The following is a 19075-nucleotide window of genomic DNA, read 5'->3' as shown; positions in this document are numbered from 1 at the left end:
TAAAATTTAGGGAATGGTAAAAGAAAAGGTTATGAAAAGTTGATATACTATTAAATATAGATAAAAAAAAAGTATGGACTGCAGAAAATCTAACAGTATGCTGGCCCCAGCCTCAAAAAGCTGCATCCAAGACAGTGATATTGAGACCTTCCATTAAAAAGTGTTAAAATACAGAAAATATATGGATAAAATTTAATGAATGGAAAAAGAAAATGTTAAAACATTTTTCTTTGCTGAATACATTTAATCAATAAGCCTGTTAAAACTTACCCAGTCTTTGTGTTAGGAATAGAACTAGGTCATAGTTCCTGAGTTACACCCTTTTAACAAACCGTATACATACAGCTGTTTTGATTTACTTCACCGCTCCCCTGCACCTTTCCTGAAAAACTTGACTGATTTTTCTTTGTATTTGGCGAAAATAAACGCCAAACATGCATACCTTTTTCAGTGGCATATACTATATTTTAACAATGAACCAATTGTCCAACCAAGAGCCCTTTCCCTGAGGGCTAGAAGGATAACATCCCAAAAGGCATAATTACTTGACCTTTCAACATCGCCAAAGAAAATAGATATTTCAAAATTTTGATTGGATGTTTGTTTTAGGAATAATAGGGACTAGCTGCCCTCCAATCAATTCTGACTTTTAAAAAGAGCACTATAGCTCCTAATTTCCAATTAAATGGGCCCCATCCGGATTAAATGAGCCCTTTTCAAGTTTCTACGACAGCTTCTTAGATAAGAAAGAAGAAGAAAAAAAAAATCACACATTGTGCCAATATCATTCTTAACTTAGGTTGCGCTACTGCGCTACCTATGATAAGTTAGAGATACAAAGTTTGGCTTTTGTTTTGAAAACCTTGAAAATCTTCTTTAGAAAAACAGTTACTTCAAGAACGCCAAGTAAACCAAAGCGCGATGAAAATCTTGGAAATTATTTCTTAGCATAAGGCAGGCTGGGCAGAAATTATTATGTTAAATACCTAGCCAATATCAAACAGATTACTAATCAGGAACATGGGCGCCCATAAGCTAAATTTTAGGGGGGGCTTACCTTATCTAATCGGTACTTTTAATGCTATATCATAGAAATATCAAAACAAAAATATAAAAACATAACGCGGTATCATTTTGCCAGAGGGGGCTTAACCCCCTCGGTCCCCCCCCCCCCATATTGGCACCCATGATGAGGAAGCTGATTTCTTGGATATTAAATTTTAAATTGGCGCTGCTTTTAACAACAAGTATTAAAAAAGAAATAATTTTGCAGAAAGTATTCAAAAATTACTCCTTTGATTATAGATTATTAGAACAGTACTTTGATACGACTCCGAGGCAACCCTGTCAGTTACACACATCCAAAAACCAAAGAGAAAAGCAGGCTTGTCAAATAAAAAGCATTTTTTCATTGAAGTAGTGCCACATGGACTGATTTGATTGACAGGCACCCGAGTTCAAAACCCGTCAGCATATTTGGTTCTAATGATAGGTATAATAAAAAATCATGAAATACGTAAATAGTTAAAATTACTCTTACTACTCACCGTAAGGTGTACTATTCTGTTGTTTACTCTATTAATTTCTGCATTACAACTCCACATAATTCCATAATTCTTCTCCAATTGGGATTTTGTATCCTTGATAATTTGCCTATCAGCACAAGTCTCAACAATTTTGCATATCTGTAAGTCAAATGACCTGGCCTTTTTTTTAAGGTTGTACAATTTTTTCATCCGTCCATTTGTTACGAATGGGATATCGTCTGGTATCATCTGAAACAGAAAACAAAAACTAATCATTTGAATGGAGCAAAGGTTAGATACAATTTTATATTTAAAAACAGTTTGTGGTAACAAACTGTAAGCCTTGGCTCAACAGTAACCAAAACTGTAAAAAATAAAATTTCTAAACTTCATGCTTATTCTAACATCCTTCTTCTACTGTAAAAAGGAAATGGGATATTTTCTGTCTCTGGAGGGTTGACGTTATATCCCACAATCAGTACTTCCCATGGACGCCCATAAGCTGAATTCCAGGGGGGAGCAAACCTGATCTAATTGGCACTTTTAATGCTATATAATAGAAATCTCAGAACAAAAGTATAAAAATAAGGTAGCATCATTCAGCCAGGGGGGGGGGCAGGAGCCCTCCTGGCCCCCCCAAATAGGCGCCCATGGTACTTCTTGAAATCAGAAAACTGTTGAAAGAATCCATGAAGGTCATCTTAGAATCTGAGGTTCCAATCTAGGATAAACTGAATGAGCATGAAGTGGAGGAGGAGCAGAAGAATAATAAATAAAAAAATAAAAGGAAACAAATAAAAAATATTATTGCCAATATTTAATAATAAAGATGTTATAACTTCAACATTATATTGAATATGGTCTTTATGAATATGCCTTTATGAAAATCTCAAAAATTTCTGTGTCAACATTATGCATAAAGGGTTTCCCTCTAGAAATATCTAATGAGAAAAATTGTCACCATACATCACCTTTTATACAATATATAACATCATTACGGTGAGGTATTTTTTTGCTCTTTAAATGCATTTGAGTGTGACGTCATTCATATGAAAAGAATTGTTTTATTAACGCTCTAAAGCTATGATTTCCGGAGTGGGGCACATTCCCCACCGGTGGGGCATGGGAACATTTTTGTGAGTGATGGACAGGACATGCACCCTTTGGCTAACTATACCAAGACTCAGTCTTTGAGCAGGTTCTTATTAGGACAATCCCAGACTAATTGCCTATTAGCAACAGTAATATACATATCTCTATGAAAAATCAACCATTTTCGGTTTTATCAACATTCATCTAAGCAGCAAGCATGGAATATTCTTATATATTCGTGATATCTTTAGAGACCATAAGCTAGGTGTCCACAGAAAGCAATTTTTTTCGTAGACATGATTTTTTTTCACAATTCATGAGTTCGCATCAAGACAACAAATTCGCGTGGTATGCATCACAGAACAAGAAATTTCAAAAATGCTTTCTATAAGACCGAAAAAAAAGATTTGTGGATTCTTACTGCTTTTGTCTTTAAGACGTCTGAGAGCTGAAACAATCAAGTAAGTTCGTTTTTAGACGTTTATTATATTTGGTCTTGGGAATATCTATCGTGCAAATAAACTCCCAGCAGAGTTGAAAGGTGAGTTTGACTCATATTTATTTAATTTCTGTTTGTTTTGGGGTTCGTTTCTTTATTGATTCTAATTTGTGGTAGTTATATTCTTGGTAGATAATTTGATTCTATTTTTGCTCATTTTGGTTTAATGGTTTTTTATTTTTTTAAAACTTATTTTGTAAAAAAAAGTTTTTTAATTATTATAATATATAAAGCAACTAAATTACAAATGGATACAAGTAATTGTACCATATTCTGCAACAACGATAATAAGACTGCATCAGTCCTGCCTAAGCGCAGTCCTGCAGGTGACACTTGTCAAAAACCCCACATTTCCTTAACATCATCTCTACTCCTGCTGTTTTGACAAATTTATCAACAACAAGACAGATGAAAGTTAACGTGGTGAGTCACAATAATAATATGCACTTTGTGAATATATATTATTTTGCTTTGATGTGATGCTTTTGTAAAGACAAGATAAACATTTGCACAGGCATCTTAGCTCTCTCCCCTCCAATTATGAAAATTGCACCAATATGGCAGGTAAAGTAATCAAGGGTCACCGCAGCACCAGCTGCAATGGACACGATCTAGATAATTCTCAAAGAAATATAGATAGTAGTGTAAATAGCCCTGTGTCTTCTAATGTTGAAATAAGTACTATTGATGAATCAAGTGAATCTTTTTACAGTGCGAGATCAGTAAGCTGTATTCTTTCTGAGCAGACTGTTTTCATGAGTGACGTTTCAAACCACAGCAGCATAGAGTCTGGGGAATGTAATGATCTGGATAATAGCCCAAATAAAAGTTGCACGCATTGGATGAACAATGGTCTGAAAGTTGTCTTCAGTAACGTAGATTGTTTAACGTCAAAGTTCCATGAGATAAAATATGCCGTTTCGACGGAAAAAGCAGACGATTACACTTTCTGAAAGATTAAACCTAAATGGACCAACACTCCTCTTGGAGATACCCAGATCCAGATACCCGATTATACCTTGGTCAGCAACTTATCTAGAGAAGGAGGAAGAGGACTAGCCCTGTACATCTAAAGCTCTCTGAAGGTAGGAAGCATAGATATTAATTCAGATTATGAACCATATATTGAACAAGTGTGGATATCTGTCCTCCTGCCTTGTGGGCCATTTTACATTGGTTGCATGTATAGAAGCCCCAGTTCCCCTAGCCTTGAATCCTCTTTACTTGCTATGAGTACTTCAATTGATATTAAAATGAAGCTACGAGGAAACATAATTATTGTTGGTGATTTCAATCTCCCAAATATTCAATGGGTCAATGGGTTTGGTTTTTCTGAAAATAGTTTAATAAGACCATTCCTGGAGTGCCTATTTAATCATTCTTTGTACCAGGCAGTTAACTTCCCGACAAGATATAGAAATAGCCAGAACCCTTCACTACTTGATCTGCTACTAGCAAAAGACCAAGAGTCTATAATAAGCATCAAGCCCCTACCACCATTTGGAGCTAGTGACCACATTGTCATAAGTTGCAGTTTTAGACTGTATCCCCAAAGACTAGAATTTACAAAACATGTGTACACTGATTACAGTCTAATTTGTCAGGAACTGACTCAATGTGATTGGTCTTTCATTGAGAATACAGATGTGGAAGAGTCATGGACAACTACGAAAAGAATATTACTGAAGGCTATTGAAAATCACTCTTCTACAAAATGGAAAAGGAAACCAATAACCCTCCCGTATATTACAAAAGAAATAAAAATGGCTAGGAACAGAAAAAAGAAATACTGGAAGCTGTACACAAAGAATCAAAACCAGGCTGACTATTACACAAAATATAAGCAGGCGCGAAACAAGCTTAGAAGTCTCTCCAGAAATATCACCGAGAAGTATGAGGAATCAGTGGCAGCTGCAACAAAAACTAACCCTAAGAAATTTTGGAGGTATGTGTCATTAGGTAAGCCTGGAAGGCATTCTGTCACTCAACTTGTACAAGATGGATCTAAAATCTGTGACCCAAGGAAGATAGCTAATGCATTAAATAAGCAGTTTATTTCAGTATTCACAGTTGCAGATAATGCCCCACTTCCAGATCCCCCGCAGTACGAAATTCAAAAAAGTATGCCGCCCATTAATATTACTAAGGTAGATGTAGAGACTCGACTAAAGAAGATTAACCCAAATAAATCAACAGGACCTGACGGAGTGCCCCCTTGGCTCTTAAAGGAGACGTATGCAGTACTATCACAGCCTCTCACCCTACTATTCCAAAAGTCCCTAAATACTAAATCTATTCCACAAGATTGGAAGGAAGCTTACATTACACCTGTTCATAAAGGAAGCAGCAGAGATGAAACCAGCAACTATCGACCAATTAGTCTCACCTCGGGAGTGGGAAAACTTCTTGAATGCATAGTTAATTCAGCCATTATTGAACACATAAATGAAAACAAGCTACTATCTCCTAGCCAGCATGGCTTCCGCCCCAGTCGATCAGTTGATACTAACCTCATTGATGCTTACGAGCATGTCACAGAACTTATGGACGCGGGATCCCCAGTTGATATGATATTATTAGACTTAGCGAAAGCATTTGATAAAGTATGTCATAGGAGGCTAAATTCTAAACTCCACGCAATAGGCCTCCACGATGAAGTCATAAATTGGACGATGCAATTTCTTACCAACAGGAAGCAGGTGGTAAGAGTATTTGGTGATGGTGGATCAATTTTCTTCTCAGAATCAGCAGATGTAGAAAGCGGAGTACCCCAAGGCACGGTTTTGGGCCCAACTCTATTCAACATCTATATTAATGATGCATCTTCAATCATAAAGAATAAGATTTGCTTATATGCTGATGATTCCAAAATAATCGGTCCGATTTATGGCCCCCAAAGTACCAAAGACATCCAAGCAGATCTCGACGCACTCTCAACGTGGGCAAAAACCTGGCGACTAGAATTTAATATCCAGAAATGCAAGGTCATACACTTTGGAGCAAACAACCCTCTCAGCCAGTATTTTATGGAATCCAATTGTGGTTTTAAACAGCCACTTACAACCAGTCACTGCGAAAAAGATCTGGGAGTCTTGGTTGATAACAAGCTTAAATTCAACTTACACACGCAGTCTGCAGTAGCCAAAGCCAACCAAACTCTCAGTATAATAAAGAGATCGTTCTGAAGTAGATCTCCAGCAGTGATTACTAAGCTCCTAAAGGGCCTGATCCGACCAAAATTAGAATTTGGGATGTCCATTGCCACGCCAGTTAACAAGCTTGACCAATCGATTATGGAATCGGTGCAGCGGAGAGCAACGAAATGCATAAGGAGTTTTCAAAATTTGCCATATTCTACCAGACTTCAGAGGCTCAAAATACCATCTCTCACATACCGACGTAAGCCAGGAGATGTATTGATGACATTCAAATTGATCTGCAACCACGATATCATCCCTGACTTATTCCAGTTAGATAGTTTGTCAAGAACAAGAGGGCACCCCCTAAAGCTCTCCCGGAAACGCACTAAGACCAGGCTGCAAAACAAATTTTTCTGCAACCATGTGGTTGGCCTATGGACTTCCCTTAGGCAGAATGCAGTCATGTCCCCTAATACTGAAGCCTTCAAGTCAGCTGTTGACGGAGATTGGTGCAGCAAGCCATGGCGCACAGTTTGGGATGCGCCCGATGAGCTGAGCCACCATCATCATTGACCAGCGTCTACAGGATTCGTCCTTATCGCTGGCTAGTGCGATTTAAGGTCATTTAAGGTAAGGGTCATTGTTTTCTATTTTGTGGTATGATTTTGCTGTCAGTTGAGACATGGCAACTAAGATTTTTTCTCTCTTTCCATTTTTTTCTAACTCAAATCAAAATTGATCTGTATTTGGACAATAGCTTTAGTTTTGGATCTTTGCTTTTAGAAATTCTACTTGAAAGCGAAGACTGTAAGTGTCTGATGTAATAAACTCAATCAGAATTCTACAAATTACAGTCAAATTATAAAATGAAATAACATTATAGCCTAGCCTTGTAAACACAAATTAGCTCCATGTAAACTTGTCAAGGCCACAAAAAAGATCAAATATTAGACAATGGAATAAAATAACAAGAATTAAGAAGAAAAAAGCAGGTCTAACCAACCCCCTATTTAGTAGGGTTCCTACTTGAAACCCATTCCTTGGTGTGGTCTGTTTCTAAGCGTTTAATTGGGGGATAGAAGAGGTCTTGAAAAAACGCTGGGGAAGAAAAATCAAACCCACAACATTAGTTTATTTACCGTGATATACATTTTAAAAATTTTATGAGAGACAAAGTTATTTGTGAAAGTTCAGTTGTAATATTATCTAATGATTTTTATTTCAGATATGAGTTCAAAGCTGATGGATCAAAGCATAGAGGGGGGATTTTAGAGGGATAAACCAAGGGATGACAAAATAAGAAAAAGAATTCAGGTGTAGGCCAGAATTTCTTCTTCAGGAAGAAAGCATTCTTTTTGGACCCCCCCCCTCCATGGAATCTGGCCCCACCTCTGGCTCCATGAAAATCTGGCCCCACCTCCACGGAGAAATACCCTCCCCACGGAAATATCTACTAGACAATTCAATCCCAGTGAAGATTTACCCACGACAGTTAACCTTAACAACTCCACGCGTAAAATTAAGACCAAAAAGAGAAAGTAAGACATATACAAAGAATTTTGTATAGGAATTCTGGCAAATTCCCCCAGTGTATAATTTCCCCTGACAACTCCACTCCCTGGAAACTTCCTCCCCAAGGAAAATTCATCCGTGGAAAAACCCCACGTTTTTACAATCGATTGAGCCCCTTTTGAAGTTTCTACAACGTTTTCTATGAAAACCCTATATGCCCCCAGGTCATAACTTACAACCCTTGCCCTGAGGGCTATGGGGGGGGGGGGTTTTGATCCTCAAAAACAAAATTTCCAGAACTCTCAACTACGTTGAACAAAATTTTTATTGTATGCGTTTGGGAAAATGGCAGGCGTGAGAAGGGGGTTAATTGCCACCCAATCACTTTTGACTATTGTAAAGGGCACTAGCACTTTGAATCTCGAATCGAATGAGCCCTTTGTGTAGTTTCTACGACAAAGCTTACTATAAAAACCTTATACACCCCCCTGGCATAACTGACAACACTTGCCCTGAGGGCTGTGGGGGAAGTGTCCTCCTCAAAGACATAATTTGCAGATCTTTTAACTAAGTTGAACAAAATGGCTATATAAAAATCTTGATTGGATGTTTGGGGAAATGATGAGCACGGAGGGGATGTTAGTTGCCTTCCAATCACTTTCGGCCATTAAAAAAGACACTAGCCCTTCCAGTTTTTGATTTAATGATCCCTTTTTGAAGTTTCTACAACAACCCCGTCAATATGAAGTGCCCTGGTATAAAAAAAAAAAAAAATAATAATAATACATTGTGCAACATTGTTCTTTGCTTAGTCAGAGCTTTTGTGCTGCCTATGACTGCAACTGCAAATTTTTATTTTTTGGGCCTTTCAACAGACATTATATTACATAAATAACTGTTGTGTTGGAAATCAACAATCTTATTTATGCTATGCATGACATCATATAAGAAAATACTGATATGATTTCATATATGATGTCACAAGAAATGCTTATGATTTAATAACATAGTACTTGACATCATTTGCAAAAACCAAAATTAAGCCTCTTAACAATTTTTTTAGACTTCTGACCTATCTAGATCATTTTTTTTTATGTGAGAATATCCTAAGATACCAATTTTCCTGAAAAAATATGTAGTTGATTTTGAGAACATACATACATACATAAATACGTATACAATATTATTGCTCACATATAAAGATAGTATTTATATTGTCCCACCCCTGAACAATTCAAAGAAACCAATTCTTGGCCAATATGACATACAAGGTTACTGATTTGTTAGTATCCATCCGATTATGTACCCACTCTATTTTAGCTTGACTTTAATATTCATCCATTATCCCATGTCCTTGAGCAATTGCTGTATAATCAGCAAATCTTTGGACTAATTCATCATCACTCACTGCCAAATAAGACTTTGATAGCAAATTAAGAAAGAATAGATTATAACTTTGCCTTTATGGGCCTTTTAGGACCAACTGGAGGACAGTAAAGTTTTGTAGCTAATTGAAGGGAGAATCAAGGAACAGGAGCAACAGGTATGGAAGGCTAAAGTAGAGCAGTCAGATAGCCTAAGAGGTTATAGTCAAGTAAAGGAAAGCCTAGGGGAGGAATTTCATCTAAAGTTAGGTCTGGGTAAGAGAGAACTAAAACACTGGATCCAACTACAAACAAGTAATTTACCTTTGGGTTAATTTGAAGAAATTGTAATGGCGTGGTCCTGGCCCGGATTGCAGGTACAGTTGTCCCTTACGTAAAAATGAAAATGAAGATTTGGTCCATTTTCTCCAACAGGTGTCCAATAACTGACAATTTAGGACCACAGTTTCTGCCTGAGGCATGTTTCCCAGATATATTGCAGAACAAATGGAAAGAAAGTATTTTGGATACAACACGTTTTCTTGGAAAAGCTCTCCAGCTACGGAAAGAATGTAAATAGTGTTCATGTTGTATGTGTATTTATTGTGTCTCTTTCCTTGTTGATCTGTGTATGGCCTATGGTTAATAAACTTATTATCATTATTAGTGAAACGTGATTGGAGGGCAACTAACCCCCCTTTCATGCCCACCATTTCCCCAAACACATCCAATCAAATTTTAAGATAGCCATTTTGTTTATTGTAGTTGAATGATCTGGAAATTAGGACTATTTCTTCCAAAATGGAGAACCTTGCACTTTTCAACATTAAACTTGAGTCTATATATTGGCCCATTTACAAAAGCAGTCTAGGTCAGAAATTACTGAGGCTCCACCCTGTTGGGTGTCAATGGGACCAATAAGTTTCAAGTCATCAGCATACAGGCTTCATTTATTAGTCATGTTTCTGGAGCATCATTAAAGCAGATATTGAAAAGTATAGGTCCCAAAACAGTACCTTGAGGCACCACACTTAAGACCTCAGCTATTTCAGAATAGAAAGTAGCACCACCATCACCAAAGCCTCTGACCTGCTGCTTTCTTCCCTTCAAGAAAGACATAATCCAGTCCAACACACCCTCTTCTGTACCTATTGCCTTCAGTTTCAACTGGGGGCTTCGATGACAGACTATCTAAAGCTTTAGCAAACTCTAGCAGAACTTTATCAACTGGGAGACTTTGGTCAAAGAAATCAGTTATATAATTATATGAAGCAATCAGATTTTTTCAACTGATTTGCCAGGTTTGAATCTGTGTTGGTGTTTTGATAGAAGGTTATTTGTGGCCAAATGTTTGAGAACAGCATCATTTACAATCTCTTTTAGGATTCTCCCAACAGTAGAGGGTATTTATTTAGCCTTGGCCCACCTCATAAGGAGACATGTTAAGAAAACAATTCTTACTTTAAAATATGTATGATCCTAGTTCTTATATTATCCAAGGGGAGAACCTTTATCATCAAGTCTTTCCTCTAAAAATCCTCAAAAGAGAAAGTTTCCAAATATCACCACGCTTTTAATTCAATGCTTAAGTCTTTTGAAATTGCTGCTGTAAACTGCTGCCAAATATAACAGAAATCGGCAATTCTTTCTAGAACATTCTGGAATGTTCTTTTTCGAAAGGTCAGTTTTCCGGTTATTGAAGAAAAGACATCTATATTACTAATAAATAGATATCTAGGAAACCAAATTTTCTAGAATTTTATTTTGCTTTTCATGTTTCCAATTACCCAAATACCGATTGATTTCAGTCCCCATGGTAGCCTACTAAGAATTTTGCACGAAATTAAGGAAAGTGGCAGAGGCGTAACTCCAGCATTTTTATTGAGGGGGCAAAAAAGTTCCACATCCAGAGAGTCAAGGGGCATGGGCTATATAAAAGCTTTTTTCCAATTTTTTTTGGAGGGAGACTGCCCCCCCCCAAATGACGTCACTGGACAGTGGTATTAATTGGAAGGAGGTGTTGCCCCCCAACAACATTTTTTCCTCACTAGGCTTTAAAAAGAAAACTTATTTGTATTTTCATTGAAAAATGTCTTTTTTGTAATTTCATGAAAAAAATACCCCCCCCCCTACATCAAAGGTTCCCGAACTTGTCTTTATCGTAAACCCCTTCCAAAATTTTGCTGGTTCCGGTTGACTTCGTGCAGTTAAGTTTCTATCATGTTCCCGAAACTCCACAAAATGTGAAGACTAGATTTAACTATGGAAATTTGTATTATGGCTGAGCTCCAACGACAAATTAGCAGTTTTTTTCTAAAAACAGCATTATAATGGTTCATTAAATAATTAATTTTTCTGTGAATTGATGTAAAAAAAAAAATGAAGTTTGCCAGTCAACAAAAGGATTCCGTCTAACTTTGTTTTTTTCATGTCTACTCAAAGTACAAGAAATCAATCAGTGTTCGCTTATCTTATTTACAAACTCCCAATACCGAGTGGAAAAAGTAAGAAGAAAATAGTAAATTTTATTATGTTGTCTATATTTGAATACTATTAATTATCATTGTATCATTGTCTATTAATTATTACACTATTAATTATCATTGTTTCATAGGCAGCGCAATAGCGCTGCCTAAGTAAAGAACGATGTTGGCACAATATATTATTATTATTTTATTTTTTTTTAGACCAGGGCCCTTCGTATCGAAGGAGTTGTCGTAGAAACTACGAAAAGGGCTCATTCGATTAAAAATTGGAAGGGCTTCTTTCCTTTTTAATAGCCGAAACTGATTAGAAGGCAACTAACACCTCTTCCATACCCACCATTTCCCCAAACACATCCAATATTAGTGCTTTAGAAATATTTTAAAAGCTTCTAAAGTAGAATTTTAGAAAATTTTCAGTTTGGGAGGAAGGGGGATTTCAAAAATATCTTCTTCGAAGTTTCTACGACAACACCTTCTAGAAAAACCATATATGCCCCCAGGGTATAACTTAAAACCCTTGCCCTGAGGATTGTGGGGGAGTGTCCTCCTCAAAAACATATTTTCAATATAGAAATAAACTATGCTGAACAAAATGGCTATTTCAAAATTTTTGATTGGATGTGGTGGGGGGAATGATGGGCGGGGGGGGGGGAGATTTGCCCTCCAATAGCTTTCGACTATTAAAAAGGGCACTAGCCCTTTGAATTTCTAATCAAATGAGCCTTTTTGGAAGTTTCTACGACAATGCCTACTATAAAAACCTTATATGCCCCCAGGGCGTAACTTAAAGCCCTTGTCCTGAGGGTTGTGGGGTCAAGATTTTGATTGGATGTGTTTGGGGGAATGATGGGCGTGTGGGGGGAGGGGGGCTAGTAGCCCTCCAATCACTTTCGACTGTTAAAACGGGCACTATCCCTTTGAATTTCCAATCGAATGAGCCTTTTTTGAAGTTTCTACGACAACGCCTTCTATAAAAGCCTTATATGCCCCCACGGCATAACTTACAACACTTACCCTGACGGTTGTGGTGGAGTATCTTCCTGAAAAACATAATTTCTATCTGGAAATCAACTACGCTGAACAAAATTGCTTTCTCAAAATTTTTATTGGATGTGTTTCGGGAAATGGTAGGGGTGGAATAGTAGCCCTCCAATCACTTTCGACTGTTAAAACGGGCACTATCCCTTTGAATTTCCAATCGAATGAGCCTTTTTTGAAGTTTCTACGACAACGCCTTCTAGAAAAACCTTATATGCCCCCAGGACATAACTTAAAACCCTTGCCCCGAGGGTTGTGGGGCAGTGTCCTCCTCAAAAACATATTTCCAATCTGGAAATCAACTATGCTGAACAAAATGGCTATTTCAAATTTTTGTTGGGTTGTGTTTGGGGGACTGATGGGCGGGGGGGGGGGGCTACATGCCCTCCAACCACTTTCGACTTTTAAAAAGGGCACTATCCCTTTGAATTTCCAGTCGAATGAGCCTTTTTTGAAGATTCCAGACAACGCCTTCTTAAAAACCTGATATGCCCCCAAGGCATAACTTCCAACACTTGCCCTCAAGGTTGTGGGGAAGTGTCCCCCTCAGAAATATATTTTCTATGAGGAAATCAACTACGCTGAACAAAATGGCTATCTCAAAATTTTGATTGGATGTGTTTGGAGAAATGATGGCACGGGGGGGGGGGCTAGTTGCCCTCCAATCACTTTCGACTATTAAAAAGAGCACTAGCCCTTTGAATTTTCAATCAAATGAGCCTGTTTTGAAGTTTCTACAATAAGGCCTTTTATAAAAACCTTATATGCCCCCAGGGCAGAACCTAAAACCCTTGCCCTGAGGGTTGTGGGGGAGTGTCCTCCCCAAAAACAAATTTTCCATCTGGAAATAAACTGCGCTGAACAAAATAGCTATCTAAAAATTTTGATTGGATGTGTTTGGGGGAATGATGGGCGTGGGGAGGCTAGTTGCCCTCCAATCACTTTTGACTATTAAAAGGGCACTAGCCCTTTGAATTTCTAATCAAAATAGCTATTCCAAAATTTTGATTGGATGTGTTTGGGGGAATGATGGGCGTGGGGTGGGGGGGCTAGTTGCCCTCCAATCATTTTCGACTATTTAAAAGGGCACTAGAACTCACGATAAGGTCTTCATCTAAGTAGAACCTGTTTCTCTGACTAATAATAATGAAATATAACAAAGACGATGAAAATATATTAGAAACAAAATGGGCTATATCTTGGCACCTTAGGGGGGGGGGTAAAGTAGAGTAGGGCTGCCTTCACAAGGATTGAGGCACACATATTATGCGTTTTATTAACTCCGACTTTTTTTTTTAAGTGCCCCTCACCCCCTCCTTCACCCCCACCCCCCTAATGTTCAGATATATAGTCGAAATTATACGTTTCAATCTATTCTGTCACTTTACTTTGTCCCACTCTAAGCTGAAAGAAACTAACGAAAAACCAGTACACAGTGCGTCAATTGATGTAGAACGCTATAACATAGGCGCTATAACATAAAAGTACCAAAATTACAGTCAACTGAAACTTGTTTTTTAATTTTTACAACTTGGTAACTATATATCCAAGTTGGCTTTTATTGCAAATAAATGAGATGATATTTCATCTCTTTTTCATTTATTGACCAATTTCAAGTTCCCAAAAAGTGCAATGCAAATTTCAATTTTTTTTGGGAGGGGGCAGGGATTTCTGTGTTTCTGTCTTTTCTGAATTTTTGTGCCCGTAGATTTCAAAAATATTTTCCCCCCAAGCATTCCCCCGTCTAATATTTTTTGCCACCACTCTCCCCGCGCCGACTGAAAAATTCTTAATTTGGCATTTTCAATGAGAATAGTATTTTCTTGCTATTTTTATTAAAAGGTTTCGTGACTTTAATCTACATTTTCGTAAGTTGATAGCACTACTTTCTTTTGGAAAGGCGCGAAATAACTATACACCTTTCAACATGTTCATCGAAACTCGGCCACCAAACACGGCTACGAACTAGAGCTACATACACAATTACTGTTTGTTCGATAATTAGTAAACTTCTTGAAAGGGTTCTCTTCCCGCAGCGACAATCAGTTTGGGTTCAGAAGTGACATTGGAGTTCAAAATGGATATGCTGCTTTCCCTGATTAATTTAAAAAAAACGAAGTTTTTCCGAGGGAAGTAAAGAGCGAAGTTGAAACTTAAAACGAACACAAATTAGTACTTCACAGATTATCTAACATATATCAATAAAACTAGTACAAATAAGCCAACTAATTATGTTTCCCTATACTTTTAGGATTATACAAAACTAGCGCTTTACTGAAAACGCAAAATAATATAGGAGTTTTGGTACAGTAAAAGCAAACCAATTAAGGACGCGTTTTACAGAATACAAATATTATCAATCCCTTTTCGGATCAATCCCTTTTAAGATAAAGTAACAATCCAGATTAGGATTTTGCTTTATTTTTTTACATTTAATTTGGTATTACTTCTGCACAATGGCTGAGTTCAATGACTGGCTCTCGTTTTGGTTCTGAAAAGGACATACAATAAGTCTGTAAACAAGTTGAAGTAAAGCCATCTTGATAGTATTAGGACTGGTGTAAGACTATGAAATGCCTTTTCGATTCGTTTAGTGTTGTTAGGCTACATGCTCAATTTTGATTCTTAAATCAATAATCCTGTTTTTTATACTTGACTTTTGTGTTTTCAGTAAAGCGCTAGTTTTTTATAATCCTAAAAGCATAGAGAAACACAATTAGTTGGTTTATTTGTACTAGTTTTATTGATATATGTTAGATAGGCTGTAAAAGTAATAATTTTTGTTCGTTTTAAGTTTCAACTTTGCTCTTTACTTCCTTTGGAAAAACTGTTTTTTTAAGTAAATTTTCTTCAGAATACACTACTTGACGTTCAAGTAGCGCATCAAGAATATGATATGCTTAGACTTCGCTAGGGGGCACGCGCTCCCCTCACCACTCCCCGGATCCGCCACCATTAGCTGTTATCCATTAGCTTATGGGTTGTGCAACCGAGAGTCAAAACTCTAGGTGTAAATCTCACTTACAAAAGTATCGATGACAAGTTAAAAATAAACCAAGATGAATGTATAATAATTTATAGACACTTTGTGTATATAAATTTTCCCATTAGGGGGGGAGGGAATACTACAAGCGAGTGAATATGAAAACACACCTCACCGCGATCTCTTTTCCTCCCTTAAATCACAAAAATCAATCGTGTAAATATTGACACTGATTGAGAAATCACGGCTTTGCAGTCATTTATCTATAGCGATCTCTTGCAAATAGCCAATTTGACAGGTTTCGTGACTGGTTTCCTTGTACAATAGCAAATTTGTTCCCTTGGCCAAGGTAGTACCCAGGGGGGGGGGGTTAGGGTTTGACCCCCCCCCCCAAAAAAAAAATAATGGTCAGACTTGTAAATTATGTGGTGCCCGCATAATGCGTAAGTACCCAATTATGTTTTCTTTGTTTAACCAACCTCCCCCCAGAAAAAACAGAAATTCCATCCCTTATGGAAGTCTCCCCACAAATAACCAGCCGCCTAGTACAAATTTGCTCCCGCAGAAAATTTTCCATTACTTGGTCATTAAAATCAAGTTCCCCGCTATTAAAGTAATATTTTTTGTCATTAAAATGACAACAACAATTCCGTTGAGCTGAAATATATAGGCCCTAGCCCAAATTTGTTTACAAATTATTGCATATTCATCCTATTTTATTTTATTTCATTAGCATGAACCAAACTTGATTTCTGTTTGATACAACCTTCCATTTTTGATACACGGCAAAAATAAAGAAAAAAAGGAATCAATATGCGACTTCTCAAACAAAAACAGCTGTCAAAAGCAATTAAGAAATCCCGCCTCGTTTCAAAGGATAAAATTTTGAAAAAATTACTATTAAGAAAAAGTTGCCATGGGACATTGATTCAGGAATGGTAACTATTATTTTGGTTCGTTTTAAAAGTAAGTTTATTCCAAAAAAAAGTTTATGGTAATTTCTAAAAAAAGCCTAAAGCATATCAAAAATAGTGTCAGATCAATATGAAAAGTGCACCATTGGAATCTCATATAGTTGAAAACATTTTACAGGGGACTATCAGTTCCTCTCATTCAGTGGCAGATCCAGTGGGGAGGGGGCGAGGGGTACACGCCCCCCTAGTATAGCCTGAAGTAGTGTAATTTACTTAATTAACTCAAGTTTGCGTTAATTAAACTTACTCCTTACGCAAGTTTATCGGATCAACCGTTTGTGCGCCCCCATAAATTTTTTATTGGATCCACCTATTCTGCCCCCCCCCCAAAAAAACAAAATCCTTGATCCGCATCTGTCCTCATTGAATAACAAGGAAAATCACTTCTCAATAATTTCAATCTGAATATTTATCTTAAACTTATGTTTAAACTTACCTCCGATTTACATCAGAAACAAAATTTGCCCCCCCCCCCCTTATGTAGAAATATATACCCTGAATTGGCATATATAGGGGGGGCTGAAATTCATTTCCGATAGAAATGATTATTATATTTGCAATCAGCATAAAAAAAGGCATAAAAAGCATAAAAAAGAGCATTAAAGAGCATAATTTACTTAATTAACTTAAATTTACGTTAATTCAACTTACTCCTGATGCAAATATATCAGATCAACCTACTTTGCACCCCGTAATTTTTTTTATAGACTCCCACTCTTTTGCTCCCCCCCCCCCAAAAAAAAATCCTTGATCTGCATCTGCACACATTGGATAACAAGGATAAACACTTTTCTCAATAACTCCCATCTGAATTATTATCTTCTCTGAAAATCAAATTTAAATAAAAAATTTCTTATATTAATAAACCTTTTACAATTTAATGTTTTGTTTGCCATCATGAATCATGAATTTGCCAAAACATGAATTAGCAGGTTCTGCCTATAGGCCTAGCAACAAGGGGACGAAAACCCGTCTCATGAAGGTTGACAAAAGCCGATAACAGGAAATCAATGAACGGAACAAAGCAATATTGCGTAATAACTATATACATGAGCGATTCCTGAAGATTTGACACTTCTTAGTGAATTTAAAAATAGGAAGCAAAGTACAATCGAAACTATTTGAATTAGTAACCTACTTGTTCACAAAAGAAACAGGATTTTAACTGTAAAAAATTAAGTTTTTAGGTGGTATAATACAGGGATTAGAGTAGTTTAAATGTCAAAAAGTTTTTAAAATGATTAATGCATCACAGGTGATAGGACTTGGAGACTTCTGTCCGTGAATAGGATGATGATTCATTTCTATCCAAGATTTTGTCCGAGAATAGGCAGGTGGCCGACTACTGGGTGTCTTACCCTATACAAACATGACAATCCTGAGAAGAACAACCAATTTTTTGAATTACAATTCATGACCCCAAACATACTAAAATCAGAAAATGAAATATCAACACCTTGGAAAGTCCTATATTCCGGCTACAATGAACCAAATCCCAAAGGTCAAATCAATTAACAAAAAGTAAAATCCTGTAAATGAAAATTATTTAACAAATAGAACTCCTAAAATTCTTTTTAAAAATGATAACAAAATGGCCACACCATGCGATCTAACAACCCAGGAATATTAAATCCTGATTGGCTAACCATAGAACAAAAGGCCAAAAATGTTTTAAATAAAAAAAAATAAAATAAATAGAATTACCTTAAATATTCCTTATAAGTTTCACTAAAATACATTTTGGACATTAGACTATGTACATCTAGTCAGTAAAGTTAAAAATGTAATTTTAATGTTCCCGTTTGAATCGTCAAAATTCTTATTAAAAACCAAAAATTAACATCCAATTATGTAAACACAGCCTAATCTGTAAAATGGCAGAATTTTAGATATGACCATATATAGACATATAGTATACCCCAATACAAAATGAAGAATACTTAATAGTTAAATAATTAAGATAAGCACTAATCCATCTAAAAAAAAATGAATGAAAAAAACCAGTTAAGGTAATTAAGAACAAAAACTCTTAATCAAAAGGTCATTTTTAAATATATAAGAAAAGAAACTAAAAAAAAAAAAAAAATTCTAATATAAACCAATAAAGAACTTACTGTGCTGCTATAATAATATGAAATGGCAAACAAAATCATTCCAGAGGATATATACTCTTCAACAGTCATTCTTAAAGTACCAAGGACACCAAAATGAAAACACATTTAGCCCTCTTAATCTATTTTAGGTCTATTCATACCTGAAAATCCGGGTTTCCTACGATTTTTTGTTAAGCTGCTACTACCATTTTTAGTTTGAATAAATTCGCGAAACAGTGTTGTCAATAATAAAACAAACGATAAACTTCAGAGCTGAATAATATCAGCGAAAACTATTTCCTACGAATCCGACACTGTTTTTCATTTGTGAAAATTCAAATTTACAAAATCTGTTGATTGTTATATAT

The 19075-nt window shown here is 36.5% G+C and overlaps 1 protein-coding gene across 3 annotated transcripts in view; it reads right to left on the bottom strand.

Moving 5' to 3' along the window:
• LOC148950433 (uncharacterized) overlaps positions 1 to 18851 on the bottom strand; it is a 75355-nt gene extending 56504 nt beyond the window's left edge. For all 3 annotated transcript variants that reach the window (XM_089091604.1, XM_089091605.1, XM_089091607.1), the window contains exons 1-2: positions 18729 to 18851; positions 1548 to 1775 (exon numbers count right to left, since the gene is read on the bottom strand). In XM_089091604.1, coding sequence (XP_088947730.1) covers positions 1548 to 1775; positions 18729 to 18833 — 333 coding nt within the window. In that variant the 5' untranslated portion in view covers positions 18834 to 18851. The remainder of the gene's footprint in view (positions 1 to 1547; positions 1776 to 18728) is intronic.
• Between the last annotated feature and the right edge of the window lie 224 nt (positions 18852 to 19075).

Source organism: Artemia sp. Qi Xiang Cuo, chromosome 7 (genome assembly GCF_049724085.1).
Source record: "Artemia sp. Qi Xiang Cuo chromosome 7, ASM4972408v1, whole genome shotgun sequence".
NCBI classification, from domain to species: domain Eukaryota; kingdom Metazoa; phylum Arthropoda; class Branchiopoda; order Anostraca; family Artemiidae; genus Artemia; species Artemia sp. Qi Xiang Cuo.
The sequence above is the reverse complement of the archived record's forward strand: the minus strand, read 5'-3'. Positions and strand labels throughout refer to the sequence as shown.